The sequence below is a fragment of the Ochotona princeps genome, chromosome 24 (genome assembly GCF_030435755.1).
Source record: "Ochotona princeps isolate mOchPri1 chromosome 24, mOchPri1.hap1, whole genome shotgun sequence".
Taxonomy (NCBI): Eukaryota; Metazoa; Chordata; class Mammalia; order Lagomorpha; family Ochotonidae; genus Ochotona; species Ochotona princeps.
The window spans coordinates 26,001,893-26,016,369 of NC_080855.1; the positions used below are offsets into that span (position 1 = coordinate 26,001,893).

Here is a 14,477-nt window from a genome sequence, read left to right on the forward strand (position 1 = left end):
CCAACCTTGACATTTTTATAAATACATACATGGTAACTTCAAAAAATGCTTTCTTGTTTTATATCCTTTAAGAGTGTTTTAGGGCCCGGCGGCGTGGCCTAGCAGCTAAAGTCCTCGCTTTGAAAGCCCCAGGATCCCATATGGGCGCCGGTTCTGATCCCGGCAGCTCCACTTCCCATCCAGCTCCCTGCTTGTGGCCTGGGAAAGCAGTTGAGGACGGCCCAATGCATTGGGACCCTGCACCCGCGTGGGAGACCCGGAGGAGGTTCCAGGTTCCCGGCTTCGGATCGTCACGCATCGGCCCGTTGCGGCTCACTTGGGGAGTGAATCATCGGATGGAAGATCTCCCTCTCTGTCTCTCTTCCTCTCTGTATATCTGACTTTATAATAAAATAAATAAATCTTTAAAATAAAAAAAGAGTGTTTTAGCCAACCTAAAAATGCAAACTTTTATAACATTCAGGTTCACATCATTAGGTTCACACAGATCTTCCTAAGTGTGTCTCTGGAACCCCAACCCACTGGTTAGAATTATAGATCATCATTATTGAGTTAATAAAGTACATAAACTTTTAAACAGAGATGTATAATAGTCCTCCTTAATCCCAAGTGAAAGTATGGCAAAGAATACTGCTTTTAAAGTAAAGCTGTAGGGGTCACCATTTCAGGAAAGCATGTTAAATTGCCTACACAGATGCCAGTTTGATTCCTAGTAGCTCCACTTCTGATCCAGCTCCTGGTGAGTGTGCCTGAGAAAGCAGCAAAGCGGCCTGGGGTCCTGCACCCATGTAGGAGACCCAGAAGAAGCTCCAGGCTCCAGCCTGATCCAGTCCTGGCCTGGTGGGTATCCATTAGGGGAGTGAAGAGCAGATGAAAGACATTCCTAACTTAATCTCTTTATCTCTTTCTTTTGTAGCTCTGCCTTTCAAATGAACAAAATAAATGTTTTTTTTTTAACATGCTGAAAAAAAATGCTTAAAAGTTCTAACCCGAGAACAGAAACCTGGTAGTCACTTTTGAGAAATCAGTGCTATATCTCTGTTTTAGGTGAATTTCCTATTTCTACAGCAACAAATACTGAAAGCAGACAGTAAACATACAGCCCCAATTTTCTTCTGAGCAGCAACCAAATGACTAGGGCTGCACATTCAGGAATCACATGGGAGGTTTTAATTTTTCTTACTTTCAGTCAGAGCCAAACACACACCCCTTCAGTGGCTTGAGGTAAAAAAGAGCCAGGAGCAGTCCATAAACCAGACTGCTCTCAAAGTGAGAAAGGTAAGTAAGCAAGGGAAAAGAACTTAAAAAGAACCAAGAGTAGGTGAATGAAAATCTCAGAAAAATAAGGTTTCCTTTCACTTAGAACACTAAAAATAATCACATTAACTTTGAGATGAAACCACGTAGCCCAGCAGTTCTCACGGTAGGGTCCCCACATCGCCTCACTTTGTCAAAACTACACCAGAACAGGAGAGAAACAAATGAGAACCCAGTGGTTTTATATTAAGCCAAACATGGAAGAGTTGAAAAAGGTAAAACACCATTCTTCACACCAAATTTCCTTTTGCTTAGAAGAATGTAATTTTTGGTAAAAATGACAACATGGAATAGGTTTATCATTGTTTCCTAAGTTTTTTTTTTTTTCTAATTTTCTACTATCTTACTGTGTAGTGTCTTAACATCAACAGATTCGTATCCCATAAAAGCTCTTTGGAGGCCTCCATACTTTTGAAGACTACAGAAAGATTCTGAGACCAAAACATCTGAGACCTGAACGGGTGCAATCAATTAATCCTCAAAACCACACATTTCTAATGTATTTACCAACCGCCCCTTCCTCACTATCCAACGATTTCTTCTTTACACTGGTCTTAAACCCTTGGTCAAAAAGGGGGAAAAAAGAGAGAAAAGAAGAAAAACAGAATTTTTTCTAACAGTTTCTGAAGCTCCAAAACTTGCAATTAAAGACGATCTGAAACTCAGGCCGACCCTATGTCCCTTTTCTACTAAGGTCTAGAGGCAGGCGGCCTCCTGCTTATTTCCAAACTCTACTCAAGTTATAAAATTTTCTCTTTTTTCCGTGTGTGCACATGCACACGCAGCCAACCGAGGATCAAAAAAAATTTTTTTTAACAAAAAATTGAAGTTGTGGATAACCCGACTGCTCGGAGGCCACGAAGCCGCCCGAGGCAACCCAGCCCCAGCCCGGGCCGCGGCCCGAAAAGGCCTCCACACGTGGCCCCAATTGTTCCCCACTTCCAACGACCCTTTCAGGCGGGCCTCCTCCTAAAGCTTTTCGTGAGGCTGGGGGATCAAAATCCGCCGGACAAGACCAAAAGGGAGAATTCGTGCTGGGCTCTCCTCCCACCATTTCCAAAAAAAAAAAAAACAGTTAAAATTCCCAATGCCACACTCACATAGCCTCGACTCTCCTCAAACAAAGGAGGAAAGCTGCTTGCTTGTCTCTCTCCCCCGCACCCCCACAAGAATCCCCCCAGGAAAGAATTTTCCCTCAGCCTCCCCTTCCACAACCCCGCGGTGAGGCAGCCGGAACCTCAACCTTCGCTTAAATCGACGTTTTCCCGTCAGAATATTAGGTTACTTTTCTCTTTTTTGTTGCCGGAGCGTTGGAGGATGGCGACTCTGAGGAGAAGATAAAAGAGCTCGTTGTCACCCTGAGGGAAAAAAACCTCCTCAGAAGTAGGTCTGGGGGGGTCTGCCGGTCCTAGCCTATTGCTCTCGCCACCAAGCTACCTTTTTGGGGGAGCCTAGAGCGGAGCGAGCGGCTGACGGAACCGAGTCTCCACGACTTTCCCGCCTCGCCACTTTTTCCCGCCACCAGCGAGAGGCGCGAGGACTCGCACGAGCTCCACCCCTCGCCGGCGTGCTCCCGGGCCCCGTGCGCCTGCGCAGCTGAGGCGGGTCTCCATCCCACCCCCTTCCACCGCAGGGCCCGGGAGAACTACAAATCCCATCATTCCAGTGGGCTTCCCCGTCTTTATTTTTGGGAGGCGACAGCGACGCCTGATCGTTCCTGAAGCACATCTTTCTGTCCCCGATTCTATTCCCTCAGACTGCGTTTGTCGTTCTAGGTTGTTCTCCCTAGTCTCTTGCCTACCATTCTTTGACTAGTCTGAAACTCACTCTCGCGCCTCCGAAGCCGAATACTGTCGGCCAGGAGACCTAGCGAACCTGACGCCCGGGGGACTTGACTCCCCGATTCTCGTTGCCCAAGTGAGGCGGGGGGTGTCCGGGGCTGCAGCCTCCTCCCGCCCACGGCGGCGGCGGGCGTGTGTGTGGAGGCGGAGAGGCAGGCGTGGTGTGTCCAGGTGATCGCGATTTGGGGGCCATTGACAGGGGGAAGAGGAAGTTAGGTAACAGCAGCTGTTTTCGTGTTCTTGGCCTTCTCAATTCGGCAGGGCAGGGTGAGTTCAAAGGACCTACGGAATTTTAACTTGAGAAGAGAGCGTAGGAAAAACGTACCCCTCGGCGCCCCCCCCCGCTCTCAAGCAAGGTGGGCCAGGCTGGGAGGCTCGGGAGGCGGGCGCTCCCTCCTAGGCTCCGCCCCCTCACCCCGAGAGGCGCGCTGACGCACGCGGCGTGCCCCGACCTGAAGGCGGAGACGTCACAGGCCCCGCCCCCGGGCCGGAGGGGCGGGGCGTCGTCCCCAGCACGTGCTGCCGCTCCCCGCGCCCGCCCACACGCGTGTGCGCAGGCGCAGTCCGCCGAGGGGGGCGGGGGAAGAGGCAGGAGGCGGGGTGGAGAGGTTGTTGGGTTTAGAGCCGGGCGGAGGCCGCGGACGCTCATTCCTCAGGAACAAGGGTCGGGTGTCCAGGAGACCTTTTTCACACCAGCTCCCGGGCCCCCGCCTCCGGTGGGTGGGACCGCGCGGTGGAGACCTAGGCGATCAGTAGGGCCGGACCTAGCTGCGAAGGGAAGTAGGGTGTCATTTTGGGGTGGGGGTCTTCTGGGGGGTGGGGTGCGCGTGGGGGAGACTGCGGGTGGGGGGCGTCTATATTTAAACTCGCGGAGCCGTTAAGTTGCTTCGTCCTCGGATGCGCGCGCAGCCGGGGTGGTGGCGGAGCGCGCATGCGTGGCCCCGGGGCGCGGGGCACGCGCTCGGGCCGTGCGCGCTCGCGGCCGTGTGGTGAGTGGTGGCAGGAGAAAGGGGTCGGCGCACGCGCGGTGCAGTCCTCGAGTTGTTGGGTTCTCGCGGGCATCTTGTTTTGGTCTCGCGGGCGAGTGGGGCGCGCTTCCCGGGGCGCGGAGCAGGCGCGAGACCCCGCGAGAAAAAGCAGGGCTGCGCGCGCACTCGGGGAGCGGGGGAAGGAAGGGACCAGGGTCTAGGAAAGGGGTGGAGGGTTAAGTCCCCTCTCGATCCTCCTCCTTCGTTACCCTCGTCTGGGACGGAATAAGGGGAGGAAATGATCGAGATGGCGGCGGAAAAGGAGCCGTTTTTGGTGCCGGCCCCGCCGCCGCCGCTCAAAGAGGAGCCGGGCGGAGGAGGGGTCGGCCCCACGGTGCCCCCACACCGAGAGGCGGCCTCTGCCGGGGAGCCCCGCGGCGGCCCGGAGCGCGAACCGGGTCAGCGCGCACACCCCGCAGGCGACGGGGAGAGCCCCGGGGCCCCTGCCACCCCCCAGGCGCAGTCGCACGGGGAGGCCCGCGTGTCGGATCCCCACGGGCGAGCCGCTCCCCCGGACGTGGGGGAGGAGCGCCGGGGAGGGGGCGGGACAGAACTGGGGCCCCCTGCCCCTCCCCGGCCTCGCAATGGCTACCAGCCCCACCGGCCCCCTGGGGGAGGCGGGGGCAAGAGGAGGAACAGCTGTAATGTCGGGGGAGGCGGCGGGGGCTTCAAACATCCGGCCTTCAAGAGGCGCCGGCGGGTCAACTCGGACTGTGACTCTGTGCTCCCCTCCAACTTCCTCCTCGGGGGCAATATCTTTGATCCGCTGAACCTGAATAGCCTTCTGGACGAGGAAGTGAGTCGTGCCCTTAATGCGGAGACCCCCAAATCCTCCCCGCTTCCAGCCAAGAGCCGAGATCCCGTGGAGATCCTGATCCCCAAAGATATCACTGACCCGCTCAGTCTCAACACTTGCACTGATGAGGCGCAGGTCGTTCTTGCCTCACCTCTCAAGACTGGGCGCAAGCGGCACAGGCACCGGGGGCAGCACCACCAGCAGCAGCAGCAGCAGCAGCAGGCGGCGGCGGCAGCTGGAGGGAATGACAGCCACCCTGCGCTGCCCACTGCCCCCCTTACCCCGTCCCTCCACGCCGAGGGTGCCCCACAGCAGCAGCAGCGGCACCGGGGCCAGAGCCGGGATGCTCCCCAGCCCTATGAACTCAACACAGCCATCAACTGCAGGGATGAGGTGGTGTCTCCCTTGCCTGCCGCCCTGCAGGGACCCTCGGGCTCCCTTTCAGCCCCTTCAGCTGCCTCTGTAACCTCTGCACCCTCCTCTTCCTCCTCCTCCCGACACCGCAAGCGTCGCAGGACTTCCAGCAAGTCGGAGGTGGGGGCTAGGGGTGGAGGCCAGGGTCCTAAGGAAAAGGGCCGAGGGAGTTGGGGAGGCCGCCACCACCCGCTACCTGCGGTTGGCTTCAAAACACAGCAACGCAAGTTCCAGTATGGGAATTACTGCGAGTACTATGGGTACCGCAACCCCTCCTGTGAGGACGGGCGCCTGCGGGTAATGAAGGCCGAGTGGTTCCGGGGCCGGGACGTTCTGGATTTGGGCTGCAATGTGGGCCACCTAACCCTGAGTATCGCCTGCAAGTGGAGCCCCTCCCGCATGGTGGGCCTGGATATCGACCCCCAGCTCATCCACTCAGCCCGCCAGAACATCCGACACTACCTGTCTGAGGAGCTGCGGCTCCCGACCCAGACTTCTGAAGGAGACCCCGGGGCCGAGGGAAAGGAAGGGACCCCCACCACCGTCCGCAAGAGGAGCTACTTCCCAGCCTCACTTACAGCCATCAGGGGCCCCATTGCTGCACCCCAAGTGCCCTTGGATGGAACAGATTCATCCTTTCCCAACAATGTTGTCTTCGTCACGGTAAGTGGGGTCGGAGTGATTCTTGGGGGCATGAGATTAAAGGGGGTGTGGCAATAGAGGGAGTGGGTTCTGACCCTGAGAGATGGCTGTGCCTTCACTCCTTGCTGGGAGAACTACATTCTCCCGGGCTGTGTCTGTCCTGTAACTTGAGGAGATGGGGTCCCTATCTTGGGTCTTTAACCCTAAGGCCCTTTCTGAAGACAGCCAGGATGGCCTGGCCTGGCCTGGTCTGGAATCCAGTCCAGCCTCCCGGGAGACGGCTGCTGCTCCCTGGGGGGGTGGGACTAGTGGCTGGGGGAGGTGAGGTTGGTGGCAGGCTAATAACTTCTGCCCTTCCACAGGGACCTCGTTGGCAGCAGCTGTTTGTGTTTCTCCAGATAGAGCTGGCAAAAGCGTGTCAGTGGGCAGCAACCCAAGGGGCTTGGCTTTTACTTCTAATCCATGTTGACCCCAGATGGAGGGACAACATGGTCACTGGCCAGAACTCCCATCAGACACTCCCCTTGGGCCCTGGTAGAGGGCTGCGTGAGGCCCAAGGGAAGAAGGGGCTTGCACAGGCCAGGGGCTAGCTTACAAAGGAAAGGTCTCCTAAGGGGCGTGGCCCTCCACTTCTCTCTGGGAAGAAAAAAAAAGGCCCAAAATTTGTTTCTACTTTCTGGGAACCTGGCCTAGGTATCTTTGCAGGTTGACTCATCTGCGGGTGGGAAATGTTCAGAGAAACCCAGCCACATAAGGTCTCTACACACTTTGACCCCCGGCTTGGCTGATTTTATAGACAATTTGCTCAAGTTAAAATCGCCCAGTCTCCGTTTTTATGCTGCTTTGGTTTCACACTGGAAGGAAGCAGACACAAGACATTTGGGGGAGGGCTAGGTTGGGAAAGGAGGCACCACATGTCCGGAAGATGGTGATTGCCTGCGGCTGCAGGGTGCTCTCAGTGCCTCTGCTCACTGACCCCCGACTCTTGCCCACAGGGTAACTATGTGCTGGACCGAGATGAGCTGGTGGAGGCCCAGAAAGCCGAGTATGACGTGGTGCTCTGCCTCAGCCTCACTAAGTGGGTGCACCTCAACTGGGGAGATGAGGGGCTGAAGCGCATGTTCCGGAGGATCTATCGGCACCTGCGCCCAGGGGGCATCCTGGTCCTGGAGCCCCAGCCCTGGTCCTCCTACAATAAAAGGAAGACTCTGACGGTGAGTAGGGTTGCCTGTCAGTGGGATTCAGGACTCACCCTTTCTGGTCCCATGGCAGCGGTGCATGGGGTGCAGTTCCCTGGGGTGGTCCACCTGGGCCTGGGGGAGCAGCAGGCTCAAGGGATTCCCTGACTCTTGCTAGGAAACCACCTATAAGAACTACTATCGAATCCAGCTGAAGCCAGAGCAGTTCAGTTCCTACCTGACATCCCCAGAGGTGGGCTTCTCCAGCTACGAGCTGGTGGCCACCCCCTATCACACCTCCAAAGGTAAGGCTGGCTCTTCTGGTGGGGGGTCCTGTAGGTCCAGACCCTGCCAAGTCTACTCTAATTGCCATCTCCCCTCAGGCTTCCAGCGTCCTGTGTACCTGTTCCACAAGGCCCAGGCCCCCAGCCACTAAGTGGCCCTGCACTGACCAACCGACCGTCCGTCCATGTGAAGAGGCCGCTCTCCAGGACCTGGGGGAAGAGGAGAAGGGCCCAAGGTCTTTCCTTTCTGACTCCAAATGCCATTTCCTTTCTGGGATCTGCAAAGAAAGCATTTACTACGTGGCTGTGCTGGCCGCCTCCCCGTGCCCCTGGCACTTGGAGCCGCAAGCCCAGCTGTGCCGGGGTTGCCGTCCTCTTCTCTCTCCAGCCTGCTGGACTGGATGGCTTGGACTGTTGGCTGACTGCTGTTCTCCTAGGGTGTGGGAGGTGGGGGGTGTCCGCGTGCTCAAGCCCTTTCCTCCTGTTCTCGCAAGGAGATGCCTGTCCCCCCTCAGCCCTTGTGCCCAGCTGCGTTTCAGTGGACCAGGGTGGGCAGACTCAGGGCTGTGGGGGGAGCCTGCAGGGAGGCACCCAGGTACTGTGAAAGTCTTCCCCTCTGCTGTCCCCCAGTGGGAAGAGTGGGCTGGACTTTGAATGTGAGAACAGCACAATAAACTTGATGTCTAGGGCAGTGGCCCCCATAGCTATGTCTAGCACTTTCTAACTGGTGGGGAACACACGGGACTCTCCCAGCAGAACCAGTGCTGCCTCCTTCTGTCGATACCAGTCCTCCAGTCTTCAGAGAGGACGGGTTTATCTGTGGCTGTACAGACCACCATACAGGTTAAGCTCACAAAGCTGTCAGGAGAGAGATGTGATGCGAAATGTAAAGTGAGTCTAACTTCCTTCCTCCTCCTGATTGGCCGGGGGGGGGGGCATTGGGCAGAAGGCTGACTGGTAGGCATCAACATGGCCGTGAGAAAAGGACCACCCAAGCCATCCACTCGCCCTGGGATGATGAGCACGAAGGCCTTCAGGGGCATGATTCCACTGAGCATTGGGTCAGGTGCAAGCTTGCTGGACAAGGGCCTTGAAGGTAAAAAGCAAGGAAATGATTTCAGGGCAAGTATATGCCTTCAAGGAAGGCCTCCAGGAAGTATGATAGGCAGGGCACTACCCACTTTATATTTTGTCTTCTTTTTATTGGAAAGTCAGAAATAGAGCAGGAGAGACAAAGATCTTTCATCCGCTCCCCAAGTGGCCCAATTGCCGGAGCTGAGCCAATCCCGAGCCAAGAGCCTCCTGGTCTCCTATGTGGGTACAGGGTCCCAAAGCTTTGGGCTATCCTTGACTACTTTCTTAGGCCGTAAGCAGAGAGCTGGATGGGAAGTGGAGCAGCCAGGACATGAACCGGTACCCAGATGGGATCCCAGTGGTTGCAAGACAAGAACTTTAGCCACTAGGCTACCATGCCAGGCCCAATACCCCCCTCCGTTTTCTTTCTTTAAAGATTTATTCTTATAGGAAAGTCAGATACACAGAGCAGTGGAGAGACAGGAAGATCTTCCATCCACTGATTCACTCCCCAAGTGGCTGTAACAGCCAGAGCTGAACTGATCCAAAGCCAGGAGCCAGTAGCTTCTGAATTGGGATGCAGGGTCCCAAGGCTTTGGGCCATCCTTGACTACATTCCTAGGCCACAAGCAGGGAGCTGGATGGGAAGTGGGGCATCTGGGACACAAATCAGCATCCATATGGGATACCAGTGTGTGCAAAACAAGGACTTTAGCTGCTAGGCTACTGTACTGAGCCCCCATACCCACTTATGAAATAGTGGAGAGGAAGCCAGCACCATGGCTCAAAAGGCTAATCTTCCACCCTGTGGTGCCAGCATAACACAGAAGCACCAGGTGCCATCCAGCTCCCTGCTTATGGCCTGCAAAGACGAAGGATGGTGACTGAAGTCCTGGGGACCCGGTACCCATATAGGAAACCCAGAGGCTGCTTCTGGCTCCCAGCTTCAGATCAGATCAGCTCTGGCTGTTACAGCCACTTGGGGAGTGAGCCCGCAAATGGAAGATCTCCGTAAATCTACCTTTCAGATAAAATATAAATCTTAAATAGTGGGGAGGACAAAAATAGAGTGCTAAAAAGGGGGTGGGGTGGGGGACAGGCAAGCAGCCTTCAAGTGGACAAACCTACAGGAATCTCAACCTCATCTGCAGGTTTCCTAGAATCCCATTTATTAGCAAAATAACTTTATTCTGAAAGGGTTTTCCAACACAAAAACAGAAAGCAGCCATCCAGGAGGCGCTCAGACCTACGCTTCCCACCTCCTCAGCGTCCGATGCATCAGGAAGGTGTCTTCCGAGGGGCGGGGCCGGGGCTGAAGTCGAAGCGGAGGTAGCCCGTCCAGGGTCAGGTGTGGAAATTCATAAACTAATGTTTCTGGGTCACACAAAATGGTCATGTCGGGCCCTGGCCCGGGTGGCTCCTGTTGGAAGTCGGGGTCCCGACACAAGATTACACTCGGGAAGGAATAAGGAATCTGCCACGGGGTTGGGACGCGGACACGGTGGGGGGGAAACCCCAAGTATTTGTCCCTTCACCTTTGCGGCCGGGGCTCGAGCCTGGGGCGGAAGGAGCGCCAGTTTCTCCCTTAGCGCAGCATTGAGAACCTGCTCCTCCGGCACCTGCAAGCTCACCAGGTCCCGGAAGAGCCGTTTGGATCGCGGCACATTCAGTCCTGGGTGCGCAGGAGGGGCAGAGGTGAGAGACGCCCCCGCGGCTGGCACCTGCCCCTGCTCCCGGCCGGCCGCCTGCGCCCCTCACCCTCGGTTACGTTATCCTCGAGGCCGCAGCGGACCTGGAACGACTTTCTCAGCTGTTCCTCTACGGCCTTGGCGGCATCGAACTGACCCCCGGCCGCGGCGCGCGCAGCCTGCAGCTCGAGGCTCAAGGCCAGGCTGCTGTGCGGCGCCGGGTACTCCAGCTCCTGCGGCGGCTCGGGCCGATCGCTCGGTGCAGCGGCCGTTGGCAGCGACTCGGACCTGGCCGGGGAAGCCGGCGCCAGACGGAAACGGACCTGGGAGCAGAAAGCAGGGCCCGGGAAGGCATGGGCGCGGGTCGGGTCCGCTGGTGGGCTGGGGGTGCCAGGCCTGCCCCCACGTCCCCGGCTCACCTGCCGCCCCCTCCGAGACCCGCCCTGCCGCCGCCGCCTGGGACTGCCTTGCCGCGGCTCCAGATCCTCCGGCCGCGGGCTCAGGCTCAGATCCAGGCCGGGCTCCGGCAGCGGGGCTTGCGGTTCCGGAGCTCGGGGTTCTGGGGGGCGTCCTGGGCCCACCACGGCTTCCTCCCCTTCCACCGACTCCAGCTCTGAGTCCCCACAGCCCCGCATCTTACTGGAGCTGCAAGGGTGCAGGCTCGCGCGCGGGCCAGGGCGCACCAGGTGCAGCCACAGCACCCGCCCTCCTTTCCCTCCCCTCCTTGACTCAGAAGCCGGAAACCGTTAGCGCTCGTCCACCGGAGTCGGGACGCCCCGCTCCTCCCGGCGGGCGCTCCTAGTCGTCATTTCCTTCGCTCCGCCCCTCGCTTTCCAGGCGGGCGGCCGTCGGTCCCACCTGACGCCGTCCCCAAGCCCACGGACGCCTACGGGTCCCCGACAGGGCCGTTTCTTGCGAGAACCAAATACAGCGTTCTTGCCCGGCTTGGCTAGGCGGCCAGCGTGTACTGGGGCCCCAAGTGTCCAAGTGGGGCGGCTTTAACTTAACGACCTAGTGCTTTCGCAGCTCCCCACTGGGTGCCCCGAATGAGGACCGATGCGCGCCGGGAGCTGGGGTGCGCAGCTCGCCGGCCTGGGCTAGATGCCCTGAGTCCCCCCTCTTGGCCTAATAACCCAGCTTCCTGCTGATGTGTCCCTTTGGGAAACCCCAGGTGGTGACCGCTCCAGGCCCAGGTCCCTCCCTGCCACCCACGCAGGGGACCTGGGTGGAGTTCCTTGAGTCCTCGGCATGGTTGGTGGGCATTTGAAGAAAGAACTAGCAGATGGGAAGTCCATCTTTTAGTGTCTCAACTGAAACGATTTTAAAACTAATTTTTACAGCCCTGAAATCCTCAGAACAAATATAAGTGCCTATTTTTTAATAGTCATAAAATATTTAAGATTTTATTGGAAAGGGAAATTAACAGAGAAAGATCTTCCGACTGTTGCTTCACTCCGCAGTGGTGGGAGCTGAGCCCACCAGAAGCTTCTTCTGTGTCTGCCACGCAGGTGCGTGGTCTCAAGACTTTGGTCCAACCTTCACTACTTTCCCATGTCATAAGCAGGGAGCTGGATCAAAGTGGAGCAGTCACGGCAGTAACTGGCACCCACCCATATGGGATGCCAGCACTTGCAGGCAGAGGATTAGCCAACCGTGCTAGGGCTTCAGCCCCTAAATCTCCATAAAATCGTAAATTGATTGTATTCATTTTATTGTTGGGAGAAAGTGAAAGTACATAGGCTAGAAGAGATGATAAAAGCGAGTGTTGTGACACAGTGACTTAAGTCATCCCCCAGGACAGTCACACCCCAAACTGAAGTGCCTGGTTAGAGTCGCATCTCCACAGCTAATCCGGCTTCTTGCCAGTACACTCCCTCAGAGGCAGCTGTGAGGGCTCAAGTATTTAGCCCCCTGGCACCTTCCTAGGATGCCTAGATGGAGTTCTGGGCCCCTTGCTTGGGCCTAACCCTGGTTATTGCAGGCATGTGGGGAGTGACCAGTGGGAGCAAGATCTCTCTCTGTTGGTGTGTCTTTCAAATAAATAAAAGGTTAACAAGCAGGTGATAGTGTTGATGTTACGTTTGGTAAAGGAGATGGAGTTGTAGCAGCAAAGCAAGGTATCAGTAGGGTGTTTGGATAGGAATCTGTACAAATTAATTATTTTGCGTTAAGTTAAAAAAAATTATATGCTAATTCTACCCACGGAAAAATTCCTTAGAAACAGTGGCAGGCCTGGTCAGTGCTTCTGGCAGCCAGAATGCAGTCCCTAAATTCCTTATGTTGGGCACTTAAACACCTGCACACAAATACTCATCACAGCTTTGATCATTGAAACCCAAACCTAGAAACCACCTAACTGTCCCTCCATGGGTCAATGGTTAGGCCACAGGACGTGGACTAACACTCAGCCATAAGAGAGCAAAACTGTGGGCAGAACTTTGATGATTAACCCAGTAATGACTCCGAGCAGACAATAGCCAATCACAAAGCTCAGGGGCTGTATGGTCGCATTCAGACAACAAGTCGGAAATGATGCAAGTTTAGCAACAAGGCAAATGGAGCGGCTGGCAAGCGTGAGGGCATGAGTGAAGTGCTGACAGAAGGGCTGCGGATGAGGTTGTCAAGCAGTACCGTCAGGTTCATGGGCTGCTGGGGTAGTCTTCCTTTTTACTGTGCTGATGAAAACACAAACATCACCAAATGGTCCAGGGTCTGGTGTGATAGCTCAGCTGGCTTATCCTCCACCTGCAAGCTCTGGCATTCCATACAGGTGCCAGTTCGTGTCCTGGCTGCTCCATTTCCCAGCTAGCTCCCTGCTTGTGACCTGGGAAGGCAATGGAGAATGGCTCAAGACCTTAGGGGGCCCACATGGGAGACCCCACAGAAGCTCCCAGCTTCGGATCAACTCAGCTCCAGCTATTGTTGCCATCTGGGGAGTGAACCAGCAAATACATCTTTCTGTCATTCCTCTCTGTAAACCTGCCTTTCCAATAAAAATAATTAGATATTGGGCCCAGCGCAATAGCGTAGTGGTTAAGTCCTCACCTTGCATGCAGTGGGATCCCATACGGTCGCTGGTTCTAATCCTGGCGGCCCTGCTTCCCATCCAGTTCCCGGCTTGTGGCCTGGGAAAGCAGTTGAGGATGGCCCAAAGCCTTGGGACCCTGCACCCGCATGGGAGACCCGGAGGAGTTCCTGGCTCGTGGCTTCGGATTGGTTCAACTCCAGCCGATGTGCTCACTTGGGGAATGGACCATCAGACAGAAGATCTTCCTCTCTGTCTCTCCTCCTCTGTATATCTGCCATTCCAATAAAAAATAATAAATAAATCTTTTAAAATGCATTTAAGTTATACAATTTTTTTAAAAAGTGGTCTAACACACTTGGAGTCAAAACTGAAGTGTAAATATTATTAGTCTGTGGTATGACTGTCAACATCCTGATGTGGAGGGCAGAGTGTAATTGCACAGCTCATCACCAGCTAGGCTTGGTTGGTTCTCTCCTTAGCTCGGCATAGCAATAGCAAGCTGGGAAGCAAATACAAGAAACCTTACTCTAAGCACAGTAAAGTGACAGGAATATGCCTCCCCATGAAGATGCAGGGAAGTGGAGAGTCCAGATGGACCCTGGCTTCAGGAGAAACATCTTAGGCTTTTTAAGGATTTTTTTTTCTTGTTCTTATTCTTCTTTCTCCTGATCATAAAGCTGGGGGGGGAGGGGATCCAGGTGGCTGCACTGATAAGGCACCTTGGGTGAGACACACACACTTCATTAATTGGTTAACAACATTGCTTAATTGCAACATTATTCAGGCCGTTATCTAGCCTGGGAACATGACCGATGACCTGGTGATCCTCTCTCCCTAGATCTAGGCGGAGGGAGAGGAGCAAGGGTAACTCCCTACTCCTTGGGTTGTCTAGGCAACCCCAAGGTCTTGCAATACACAGCTTTGCACAGCCAGCATGCTGAGCACATGCAGAGAACTGTAAGATGGGGTTAGGGACATTGGCACCTGCTCTTCTCCTCCAAGGCTCTGGACGCAGCCTCCATTACCATTTAGCAAACTGGACCAAGTATTTAAGGGCTCCACCTCCAACTGCAGGAGCCCTACGATTACTCAGAAATTTTTAATGAAAGATAATGCTGGAGAAGGCCCAGCTTGGTAACCTAGCAGCTTAAGTCCCCGCCTTGCATGCACCAGGATCCCATATGGGC

The 14,477-nt window shown here is 55.4% G+C and overlaps 3 protein-coding genes across 7 annotated transcripts in view; 1 reads left to right on the top strand and 2 right to left on the bottom strand.

Moving 5' to 3' along the window:
- Positions 1-3,943, bottom strand: part of ZCWPW1 (zinc finger CW-type and PWWP domain containing 1) — a 37,287-nt gene extending 33,344 nt beyond the window's left edge. For 2 of the 5 annotated variants that reach the window (XM_058680711.1, XM_058680706.1), the window contains exon 1: positions 2,755-2,784. The gene's annotated coding sequence lies outside the window, so the exon portion shown is untranslated. Of the gene's footprint in view, positions 1-2,754; positions 2,785-3,444 lie in introns of those variants that run through there. The other 3 variants (XM_058680709.1, XM_058680707.1, XM_058680710.1) reach the window with 2 other exon arrangements.
- Positions 3,944-3,999: 56 nt separating this feature from the next.
- Positions 4,000-8,203, top strand: MEPCE (methylphosphate capping enzyme). The gene is made up of 4 exons (XM_004586931.3): positions 4,000-6,059; positions 7,034-7,252; positions 7,395-7,521; positions 7,600-8,203. The coding sequence occupies exons 1-4, from the start codon at positions 4,425-4,427 to the stop codon at positions 7,650-7,652; spliced, it is 2,034 nt and encodes a 677-aa protein (XP_004586988.2). The 5' UTR covers positions 4,000-4,424; the 3' UTR covers positions 7,653-8,203.
- Positions 8,204-9,741: 1,538 nt separating this feature from the next.
- On the bottom strand, positions 9,742-10,982 carry PPP1R35 (protein phosphatase 1 regulatory subunit 35). Its single transcript, XM_004586932.2, has 4 exons — positions 10,682-10,982; positions 10,333-10,585; positions 10,110-10,246; positions 9,742-9,994 (listed from the first exon to the last, which is right to left on the bottom strand). The coding sequence occupies exons 1-4, from the start codon at positions 10,895-10,897 to the stop codon at positions 9,821-9,823; spliced, it is 780 nt and encodes a 259-aa protein (XP_004586989.2). The 5' UTR covers positions 10,898-10,982; the 3' UTR covers positions 9,742-9,820.
- Between the last annotated feature and the right edge of the window lie 3,495 nt (positions 10,983-14,477).